The following is an 11344-nucleotide window of genomic DNA, read 5'->3' on the forward strand; positions in this document are numbered from 1 at the left end:
ACAGCAGAAAGGCAGAACACTCTGTGTAGGTCTCCACACACCTGCACACCCAAAGCTCTGCCATGGCCATGCCAAGTCCTTGCACCATTGCTTTGGGTGGGTCCTCCTTTGCCCACCCCCCTCACAGCTCCATCCTGCCCCAGTTATCAGCTCCTGTTCTGCCTTTCCCACCCCACAGAAATCTCCCTCTCCACTCGGGTGTGCCTGGAACTCCAGCTGCTCTCCCCGCTCAGTTCTCAGGTGGTGTCAGCACAGAGGGACAGGTGGGCTCAGGTCCCTGGGACAGGGGTCCCCAAGCCATGCAGCTCCACCAGGGATGAACCTGGCTCAGCTTGGCTCTCCTGCTCATCCTCACGCTGGCTTTGCTGGGAATCAGAGGAGAACAGCAGAAGATGCTGCTAGGAGTTCCTGAAGCAGTGGGCAGGAGCCTGGGAAAGGGAAATGCTCCAAGACATCAGCTTCCAGTGAACCCTTAAACTCTCTCTCTGGCTATCTCCTTTCTCCCAGCAGAACTTCCTGGCCCTGCTGAGCAACAAGGGCTGCTCTGTTCCTCTTCTCTGCCTCTGTCCCTTGCCCCAGCCCAGGATGTGCTCAGGCAAGAAAGCAGCAGATCTTACAGGTGCCCCATGTGCAGCTCTGCTCCTCCTTTCCCAAAGCCTCACATCTCACAGCTGCCCTGATGAGCCAGAGGAAGAGGGGCAGCTGCACCAGGGATTCCTTCCAGTTCCCAAAGACCAACTCCATTGCAATCTTTGCAGAGCAGAGATCCCCTGTTTGACTCAGTGGGCCCTCACTGCTGCCTGCAGTGGGCATCTGCTCTCTGTGCACTGCTGATACAAAGCTGAACAATCCTGTGCTGTTTGGCTTGGCAGAGATCTTTCCCTCCCTCCTCCTTGTTTTAGAGCTTTTCCTGCTTCACGCCCCATGTTCAGCTGCTGCAGAAAAGTTTGTGTCTCCTGTAAGCCTTGTGTCCTGCTGATCACACCTGGACATGCGATCTCCTGGACACCCACACCACACCCGAGTGCTGTGGCTTTGTCGAGGCAGACGGAACAGCACACACTGCTCGTAATCCATAGTCGAGGAAGAGAGAAAGATTTTTTATTTTCTCTGCTGCCGCTCTTACAGCTCTTCACAGTGGCTGTGGCCTGTTGAGATTGGCTGCTTACAAACAGTGCCAAGGCTGTCTAACAAACAATGACCGTTCAGGCTGGAAAACAATCAGCTGTACAAGCAAAGGTATCGTTGTTACGTATTACCCACACGTTCTTCCTTGTACACTCTTAACATCCCATAACCAGAACATCCTCCCCTCGTGTCCAGAACATCTTCTCTCACTGATTATCTTCTTGGCCTTCTCTGTGGGGTTCACTGAAGCTGCAGAATTTCCTTGTAAAATTCTCGTGGGTAAATTCTGCCTGGTTTCAGGTCTGATTCTGGGAGGTTTCCAGCCCAGCTGTCAATCTCCTCACCGATGGGCTGCTCTCTTTCACCTGACCTTGTGGGCTGCTGTTCTCGGCGTTCGGATGGAGACAGAGGCTGCCATCATGGTGGAGGCAATTCGGCAGCACTGCACACTTCTGCTTTTTCGGCTGCCTTCCTTCTACCGTGAGCGGAGCTTGCTCACTGGAGCAGCTGCTACACTGGGACCCTGACACCCACCTCACTAAAAGAGGGACCTTTTCACCATCTGCTTGGGTGCCTCAGGGAGAAACCCCGGGATTTCCGAGCCCTGCCCCCGCCGTTGCTTCGAGCCTTTGCTGCTCTGTAGCCCCGCTCGCCCTGCCTGCCCAGACCTCTGGGGCTTCCCGCTGCAGCTCCGGAGTTTGATCCATCTCGTCTGCCCCCTGGGATTTTGCTTGTCCCTGCTGCTCCAGCCTGCTGTTCCGGAGGCTCCAGCCAGACACCGGGATCGGCTGCCCAGGGGTTTGTGAAGCCTTTGTTCCATCCCTTCCCGGGATCCCAGGCCCCCAGTGCCGTGTGCTCCCCGAGCTCGCTCCGGAGCGCCCCCTGCAGCCGCGGGGGAACCATCGCACCTGCCCTGCTCACCGGGAGCCGCCAGCGCCCCTGCCGGCTGCGAGCGGAACTGCACCCGAGGGGAAAGGGCCCGACAGCCGAGAAGGCTGGCACTGGGTTTGTGATTGTTTGCTGTTACTGCCAGAGTTATTGTTGTTTTGTTTGACTGGTTATACACGTATCGATAGATAATAGTAAAGAACTGTTATTCCTATTTCCCACATCTCTGCCTGAAAGCCCCTTGATTTCAAAATTATAATAACTCAGAGGGAAGGGAGTTGCAATTTTCTTTTCCATTCCAAGGGAGGTTCCTGCCTTGGCCAACACCCGTCTGTCAAACCGAGACATCGGTGAATTCCCATCGCTCCCATCCTTTATCCTCCCCTCGCCCCTAGGAATGGGTTTGGGAATCGTTTCTTTACCTGGGAGATTTTTAGGGAAATCTTTTTAACAGATCCAGCCCGGATTTTTCCACGGAAATTTCCTTTTATTTAAAAAAACCCCAAAAACAAACAAAAAACCCACCAAACCCTAAAAAACGCAGCCAAAAACTCCAACCAAAAACCAGGAAATGGGAATTTTATTCCAACAATTTCATGGCAAAGGTGAATTCCCACCTTGGACTCCCAGAGCAGGTTTTGGGTGGCAAAAAAGACCAAAAATTCCCTTTTTTCCCCCTAAAAATTCCTCACCTGGGGTCGATAGAGGCGGAATTTTTCCCCGATCCCGAACTCCGTCCTTTGGGATGGGACGGGATGGGAATGGGCAAGTGGGAATAATCGGGAAGAGGAAACGACTGGAATATTAAAAATAAAAAGGGAATAATTGGAATATTAAACAGAAAATAATAAAAATATAAAAGAGAAAATAATAAAAATATAAAAGAGAAAATAATTTGGATATAGGAGGGGAATATTGGAATGTTAAAAAATATCTGGGATATAAAATAATTGGGATGTAGACGAGGAAATAATTAGAATGGCAAACTGAAAACAATTAAAATACTAAATATAAAAAAATTAGGAACTCCAAGGGCAAATAATTAGAATAATAAATGAAGAATAAATGAAATATTAAATATAAATAATTAGAATCGAGAAAAGAATTAAAATATAAAACAGAAAAAAAATTGAATATTAATGAAAAGTAATTGGAATATAAAAGAGAAAATAATTGGACTATAAGAGAAAGATAATTAGAACACAAATGATAAAATAATTAGAATTAAAATGGAAAATAATTAAAATATTAACTATAAATAATTAGAATCTGGAAGGCAACATAATTAGAATAAAAATGTGGAATAAATGAAACATTAAATATAAAATAATTCTACTCGAAAAGAGAAAATAATTAAAATTAAAAATGGAAAACAATTAAAATAGAAAATAGAAAATAATTTGAAGAGAAAGAGAAAATTATTAGGATAAAAAATGGAAAATAATTTAAATATGAAATAGAAAATAATTCAAATGTCGAAAATAAAATAATTCGAATATCAAAATTCAAATCATTCCATTATAAAAGATAAAATAATTGGTGAGAAAATGAAAGAGAATTATTAAAACATAAAAGATTAAATCATTACAATAGAGAAGAAAATAATTAGAATATTAATGAGGAAGTAATTGGAATATAAAAGAGAAAATTATTAGACTATAAAAGAGAAAATAATTGGAATGGGAAGAATAAAATATTTGGAATATAAAAAAGAAAGTAATTAAAATAAAAAATTAAAAAGAATTAAAATAATAAATGCAGAATAATCAGAATATGGAAGATAAAATAATTTGAATATAAACCAGAAAATAATTAAAATAATAAATGTAAAACAATTTGAATGTAGAAGAGAAAATAATTAGAATATTAAAAATAAAATAGCTTGAATATTAAAGAGAAAACAATTGGACTATAAGAGGTAAAATAATTAGGACCGGAGAAAATAATGAGAATAAAAAATGGAAACTAATTAAAATATTAAATATGAAATAATTTGAATGTAGAAGATAAAATAAGAATTTAAAATGGAGAATAATTAAAATATTAAACATAAACAATCAGAATCTGGAAGATAAATTATTAGAATATTAACTATAAAGTAACTTGAATATTAATGAGAAAGTAATTGGAATATAAAAGAAAAAATAGTTTGGATACAAGATAAAATCATGGGAATGCAGAAGAGAAAATAATTTGGATTAAAACTGGAAAATCATTAAAATATTAAATATAAAATAATGGGAACATAAAAGGGAAAATAATTGGGAGAAAATTAAAGAGAATTATTCAAATATCAAAGAGAAAATAATTAGGAAATAGGAAATAATTAGAAAATAGAAATGAAATAATTCAAATAAAGTGGGGAATATTAAAATCTCAAATAAAATTAATTAGGATCTAGAAGATAATTAGAATAGGAAAAATAAAATAAAATAGGATCTAAAAAAATCAAATAATTCAAATATTGAGGGTCCACAGATCAGAAAATTCCAGGGATTCCCGACACAGCAGTGAATTATTCCCATGGATTTATTATTCCAAACCAAATATCCAAGAAATGTAACAAACAGCGAGAGAAATCCGGGATTTATCCACAGGAAACTGGAAGAAAACGGGAAGAGAAGGGAAGTATTTGAACACTTTGGGGTTTTCCAAAATTCCTGAATCCCTGAAAATTGTTTGGGGAACTTTGGGAACTCTGCTGGGTTTTATTTCCCTTTCTCACCCTCTGATTCATTAATTCATTAATTAATAGGTTTACATTATAATTCCATTGATGGTTAATTAATTATTAGTCATTATTAATGGATTTAAATGAATTAACGAATTTATAATTATTCATTGATCTCCTCCTGGCCTCACAGACCGGGATTTGTTGCCCATTCCCAACTCCTAATTAGGGGATTTGAAAGGGATAATTTGAATATTTAAAAGGTACTAATTGGGATATTTAAAAGGAATAATTAAAACATTAAAAGAGAATGATTTGAATATAAAAAGAAAATTGAAATATTAAAAGGGGAATGTTTGAATATAAAAGGGAATGATTTGAATGTTTTAAAAAGGGATAATTTGAATATTAATAAGGGACTGCTTAGGATGTTTTAAAAGAATAATTTGAATATTTGAAAGGGATTAATTGGGATATTATAAAAGGACTAATTGCAACATTTAAATGAAACAAAATATTATAAGAGAATAATTTTAATATTAAAAGAAATTAATTGGAATACTAACAAGGGAATATTCTGAATATTAAAAGTGGGGTATCTGAATATTAAAAGAGAATAATTAGAATATTTTAAAAGGGGATAATTTGAATATTCAAAAGGGAGTTATTAGGATATTTTAAAAGGACTAATTGGAATATTTAAAAAGGAGTAATTAGAATATTTAAAACAGAATAGTTTGACTATTTAAAATGGGTAGTTTTACTATTTAAAATGGGATTTTTTGAATATTAAAAATGGACTAATTAGGACATTTTAAAAGGATTATTTGAATATTTGAAAGGAATAATCTGAATACTTAAAAGGGACTAATTGGGGCATTTGAAAGAAATAATTAAAATATTAAAAGGGAATAATTTGACTATTAAAAGAAAATGATTGGAATACTAAAAAGGGAATAATTGGAATATTAGAAGGGGGTATTTGAATATTAAAAGAAAATAAATTGAATATTAAAAAGGAACAATTGGACTATTTTAAAGGGAATAATTGGGACGTTCAAAAGGGAATTCAATTATTAAAATAAAGCGAATATTAAAAGGTCACTGCTGGGGCCCTCCAACCCCCACGGGGCGGATCCCCAGAGCTTTCCCGTCGGAGCTGGGGCTGAAGAACGGGAAGAGATTCCCGGGAAGTTTCAAGGGGAGGAGTCCCAGGCGCTGCTTCTCCTCGGCGTCGAAGAAGGAGAGGGTGCGGGATTCCTGGTCCAGGAGGACCCCGAGCACGCGGCAGCTCCCGGAATTGCGCTCCAGCTTCCCGCCAGGGAGGCGGAATTCCCCCAGGGAATACTCCAGCCCCGGCACCGTCTCCTCCGGGAAGCGGCCGCCGTTGTTCCGCAGGGAATCCCGGATCTCCTCGCCCAGCACGCCCAGCTCCCAGTCGGATCCGTCCCCCACCTCCACTTCCCAGTAGCTCTTCCCTTCGGAAAAGCCTTCCCGGGCCACCACCACGGCTTTGGGATGGATCTTGGATCCCGGCTTGGAGGTGACGATCCAGGATTTTCCCTGGATCACGAGGTCGGGGTGTTTGCAGTGCTCGTCCAGGGTCAGGGAGACTTGGGAAGGAGGGAAAACCAACGGTTGCTATAGTTTGATATCATTTGGTATCGTTGGGGATAATTTGATATCGTTTGATACCGTTCAATATAGAATAATCAAATATTTGGGATTTTTCCATGTGTTAGGATGTGCAAAATCTAAATGCAAAAAAAAACCCCACAGAGCACAAAGTTCTGATTTTTGGGAAAATTTGGGGGGAAGGAGGAGGAGGAAGAGGAGGAAAAGAAGGAGATGAAGGAGGAGGAGGAGCAGGAGGAAGAGGAGGAGAAGGAGAAAGAAGAGAAGGAGGAGGAGAGGGAGAAGGAGAAGGAAAAGGAGGAGGAGGAAGAAAAGGAAGAGAAGGAGGAGGAGGAAAATCAGGAGGAGCAGAAAAAGGAGAAGGAGGAGGAGGAGGAGATGGAGAAAGAAGAGAAGGACGAGAAGGAAGAGAAGGAGATGGAGGAGGAGGAGCAGGAGGAGGAAGAGGAGAGGGAGGAGGAGGAAGAAAAGGAGGAGCAGGAGAAGGAAAAGGAGGAGGAGGAGAAGGAGGTGGACAAATGGGAAGAAGAGGAAGAGAAGGAGATGGAGGAGGAGAAGGAGCAGGAGAAGGAGAAGGTGGAGGAAGAGGAGGAGGAAGAGGAGGAGGAAGAGGAGGAGGAAGAGAAGGAAGAGAAGGAGATGGAGGAGGAGAAGGAACGGGTGGAGGAGGAAGAACAGGCAGAGGAGAAGGAGGAGGAAAAGGCGAAGGAGGAAGTGGAGGAGGAGGAGGGGAAGAGGAGGAGGAGGAGGGGAAGGAGGAAGAGGAGGAGGAGGAGGCCAGGACTCACCTGCGTTACTCTGAGCCCGTCTGAATCCTGTGCAGAAAGGAGCACTAATTAATGCTAATTAACGCTCATTAACCCGGCAGCTCATCTGCATGCCAGCAGAGCCGGGCGGGGCGGAGCAATCCGGGCCGGGTCCCACTCACCCAACTGGGCCTGGATGTGCCCTGCAACGAGAGAGCCCAAAGAGCCATCAGGGCCACCTGTGGGACACCTGGGTGGGTGTGGGACACCCGAGTGACATCTGAGTGACACCTGAGTGACACCTGGGCGGGTGTGGGACACCTGAGTGACACCTGGTGACACCTGAGTGACACCTGGGTGGGTGTGGGACACCCGAGTGACACCTGAGTGACACCTGAGTGACACCTGAGTGACACCTGTGTCACCTGTGTGACACCTGAGTGACCTTTGTGTCACCTGTGCCACCTCTGTCACCTGTCCCAGGTGTTCCCATGTCACTTATGCCACCTGTGCCACCTGTGTCACCTCTGTGTGCTGTGCGTGCCACCTGTGTGTGACCCGTGCCACCTGTGCCACCTCTGTCATCTGTGTCACCTGGGTCACTTCTGTCACCTGTCCCAGGTGTCCTGTGTCACCTGGGTCACCTGGGCCAGGTCTGAGTCACCTGGGTCACCTGGGTCACCTGGGCAGGTGTGTCACCTGTGTCACCTCTGTCACCTGGGAAACCTGGGCCAGGTGTGTCTGTGCCACCTGGGCCACCTGGGTCACCTGGGTCATACCCCAGTCACCTGTCCCAGGTGTCCCCATGTCCCACCTTTGTCACCAGTCCCACCTCCCAAAGCAGCCCCAGATCAGCTCCAAACGTTTTTCCAGAGCCCAAATCCCCGAAATTCCCCAAATTCCTCAAATTCCCCAAATTCCCCAAATTCGCCCAAACTCCCCGAATTCCGGCATTTCCTCACCGATTTTCTTCTCCATCTCCTGGTTCTCTGCGGGGGCAGAGAAGGAAATCGGGATTTGGGAATGGGAATCGTCGCGGGAATTCCGGGGAAGTGGTGTGAATATCGAGATAATTATCAAGATCAGAAATAATTGGAGAGATAACGAGTTAATTAATGGTTGATAATCATATAATTAATATTTAACTTTTAAATGATTCATATTTACTATTAATATCATTAATATTTACTTTTAATAGGATTTATATTGATTGTTAATATGATTTATATATATAGTTTATATAGAATAATTAATGTCTTTTAGATAGAATATTTAATTATGTAATAAATAATAATAATGTTATCGATTATATGTTATAGAAGTATAAAAGAAATAATTGCTTATAAATATTATATCTAATCATGAAATATAATTAGTAGGAGTAATTAGGTGTTCATTTTCTATAAATAGATATAAAGTATAATTATGTTTAATCTCTGCAGAATAACAGACATTTAAATACCTTATATTAAATATCAATTAATAATTATTAGGTATTCAATATTAATTAATAATATAGAGACAAGATAGATCTAAAATGTATTTAATTAATAATAATTATTATCTCTAATCTGTAGAGAATAATGGACCTGTCGATGCTGGAGCTTGCTCAAATACAATTAAATAACAATTAGTTATTAATTATTAGTTATTAGTTAATAGTCATTAATTACTGGTTATTTTGCATTATTATTAATTTTTAATAATTTATTATTAATTATTGATAAATGATCAAGTAAGCATTAATTATTAATTATTAATTATTAAGAAAGTAAGCACTCATTATTGCTAATTAACTATTCAGTATTCAGTTATTACTAAACAAAAAATATTCCCAAACATTTCCAGGAAATCAAGGTAAATATTAATTGATTATTAGAAAATTAATTCCGGATCCAGCAGAAGCAGCTCCCAAAGGAATTTAAATTAATCGGAATTATCCCAATTATTTTTAGGCCCCTTTCCCACAAATAATCCCGGATTTATCCCTTCTATCTCTCTTGGAATTAATTAATAATTAATTAAAGAATTAATCCCGAGGGATTTTCCAGCTCCACCCTCAGAACTCCACCGAAATCCTTGGATTTTATCCCAAAAATCGCGGATTTGGAGGAAAACTCGAGGCTTTTTTACCCTTCTGGAATTTTCCAATCTCCTCCTCTGGAAAAGAAAGGAACAAAAATCAGGAAAATCCCCAAATTTGGGCTCAGTTTGGGGGCGAAAATTGAGGTTGGGATTAAGGGAAAGAATTCCATTACTCTGGGCCTAATAATTAATCCAAGCCTAATAAATTATTAAAATTATTCTAATAAATACTTAGTCTCAGTCTAAGAAATCACTAGTCCGAGCCTAATAATAAATAATTGGGGTAAGACAATAATTAGGATGAGTCTAATAAGTAATTAGTCCGAGTCTAGTAAATAATTAGTCCGAGTCTAATAAATTATTACAATTAGTCTAATACATATTTAGCCCAAGTCTAATAATTAGTCTGTCTGATAATTAGTCTAAGTCTAATAAATTTCCAGTCTCAGTCTAATAATTAGAATTATTCTCATAAATAGTCTTGGTCTAATAAATAATTAATCTGAATCTAATAAATAATTGCTGTAAGGTAATAATTAGAATGAGTCTAATAAGTAATTAATTATTCTGAGTCTAGTAATTAGTCCAAGTCTAATAAATTATTAGTCCAGGGCTAATAAATTATTAGGATGGGTCTAATAAGTAATTAGTTGAAGTCTAATAACTAGTCTGTCTGATAATTAGTCTGAGTCGGATAAATAATTAGTCTGAATCGGAGAAGTAATTAGTCCAAGTCGAATAAATAATTGGTCCTGGTCTAACAAATACCTCATCTAAGAATAAATAATTAGTCCAAAGCTAATAAATATTTAGTCTGAGTCTAATAACTAATTAGTCTCAGTCTAACAGGCAAGTAGTCTGAGTTAAATAATTACTCTGGGTCTAAGAAGTCATTAGGCTGAGCCTAATAAATTAGTCCAAATCTAATAAATAATTAGAATGAGTCTGATTAATAAATAGTCTAAGAAATAATTGGTCTGAGTCTAAGAAATAATAATTGGGCTAAGTCTAATAAATAATCAGTCTAAGCCTAATAATTAGTCTAATAAATAATTAATCTAAGTCTAATAAAGAAATAGTCTAAGTCTAATAAAAAATTATTCTGAGTCTAATAAACAATTAGTCTAATAAATAGTCTGAGTCTAATAAATAATAATTGGGCTAAGTCAAATAAATAATTAATTGGTCTAAGTCTAATAAAAATTAGTCTGAATCTAATAATTAGTCTAAATCTAATAAATAATCCAAGTCTAAGAAATAATTGGTCTAAATCTAATAATTGGTCTGGAGCTAATAATTAGTCCAAGGGTAAGAAGCAATTATTCTGAGTCTAATAAATAATTAACCAGTCTAATAAATAGCATGAGTCTAATAAATAACTAGAGTTTGTGTAATCAGCAATTAGGCTAATAAACAATTGGTCTAAGTCTAATAATTAGTCTGAGCCTAATAATGACTGTAAATTTAATAAACCATTAATCTGAGTCTAATGAATAATTATTCTGAGTCTAATAAATAGACTAATAAATAATTAATCTGAGTCCAATAAATAGTCTAATAAACAATTAGAATAAATCTCATTAATAAATAGTCTAAGAATAATAAATAATTAGTCTAAGAACTAATTAGTCTAAGTCGAATTATTGGTCCGAGTCTAATAAACAATGGCTTTAAATCTAATAAACAATTGGTTTAAGGCTAATGAATAACTAATTTGCAGCTAATGAATAATCAATTAGTATCTAATAGCTAGTTGATTATCAGTTAGCGAATAATTAATTAGCATCCAATGACTAGTTCATTAGCAGCTAATGAATAATTAATGCTGGCTCTTACCCAGCTCCCCCTTGAGATCCTCGATCTCTGTAAGGAATTGGGATCAGCCGTCAGGAATTCCCGCGGTCCCGCCCGCCCCCGGCGCTTCCGGGCAATTCCGGGGGGATCCGGGCGCTTCTCAGGGCCCCAAATCCCAGGGAAAGCCGAGTCCCGCACTCACCCTCCTGGATCTCCTGCTGGTTCTTCCCTGGGAAGGGGGAAGGGAAACGGCAATTACGGAAAACTCTGGGAGCGCCAAAACAGCCGCTGGAACAGCGACGGCGCGTTCCCTGCGGATCAAGGGGAGAATTCCGTTCCATTCCGTTCCGTTCCATTCCACTCTGTTCCATTCCATTCCATTCCATTCCATTCCATT

The 11344-nt window shown here is 39.3% G+C and overlaps 1 protein-coding gene and 1 long non-coding RNA gene across 3 annotated transcripts; both read right to left on the bottom strand.

Annotated features, from left to right (window-relative positions):
* Positions 1-4527: 4527 nt before the first annotated feature.
* On the bottom strand, positions 4528-11338 carry LOC121672310 (butyrophilin subfamily 2 member A1-like). The gene is made up of 7 exons (XM_042044921.1): positions 11150-11338; positions 10990-11016; positions 9202-9228; positions 8031-8057; positions 7251-7271; positions 7111-7137; positions 4528-6300 (listed from the first exon to the last, which is right to left on the bottom strand). The coding sequence occupies exons 1-7, from the start codon at positions 11331-11333 to the stop codon at positions 5789-5791; spliced, it is 825 nt and encodes a 274-aa protein (XP_041900855.1). The 5' UTR covers positions 11334-11338; the 3' UTR covers positions 4528-5788.
* On the bottom strand, positions 7278-8002 carry LOC121672312. 2 transcript variants are annotated; one of them, XR_006018820.1, is made up of 3 exons: positions 7837-8002; positions 7704-7741; positions 7278-7593 (listed from the first exon to the last, which is right to left on the bottom strand). It is a non-coding gene; the product is annotated as an uncharacterized LOC121672312 (long non-coding RNA). The 2 variants fall into 2 exon arrangements; XR_006018819.1 differs by having other exon boundaries at positions 7278-7644.
* Positions 11339-11344: the final 6 nt, after the last annotated feature.

Source organism: Corvus kubaryi, unplaced genomic scaffold (genome assembly GCF_017639235.1).
Source record: "Corvus kubaryi isolate FWS band 111438036 unplaced genomic scaffold, C.kubaryi_AGA036_p1.0 48837, whole genome shotgun sequence".
NCBI classification, from domain to species: Eukaryota; Metazoa; Chordata; class Aves; order Passeriformes; family Corvidae; genus Corvus; species Corvus kubaryi.

What these genes read in the sequence shown, in the direction of transcription:
- LOC121672310 (XM_042044921.1), bottom strand. Translation starts at nt 11,333, where the DNA reads ATGGAATGGAATGGAATGGAACAGAGTGGAATGGAACGGAACGGAATG. An exon ending in CCAGCAGGAGATCCAGGAGG is followed by an intron (nt 11,017 to 11,149) that starts GTGAGTGCGGGA and finishes AATTCCTTACAG; the next exon opens with AGATCGAGGATCTCAAGGGG. An exon ending in GATTGGAAAATTCCAGAAGG is followed by an intron (nt 8,058 to 9,201) that starts GTAAAAAAGCCT and finishes CTGCCCCCGCAG; the next exon opens with AGAACCAGGAGATGGAGAAG.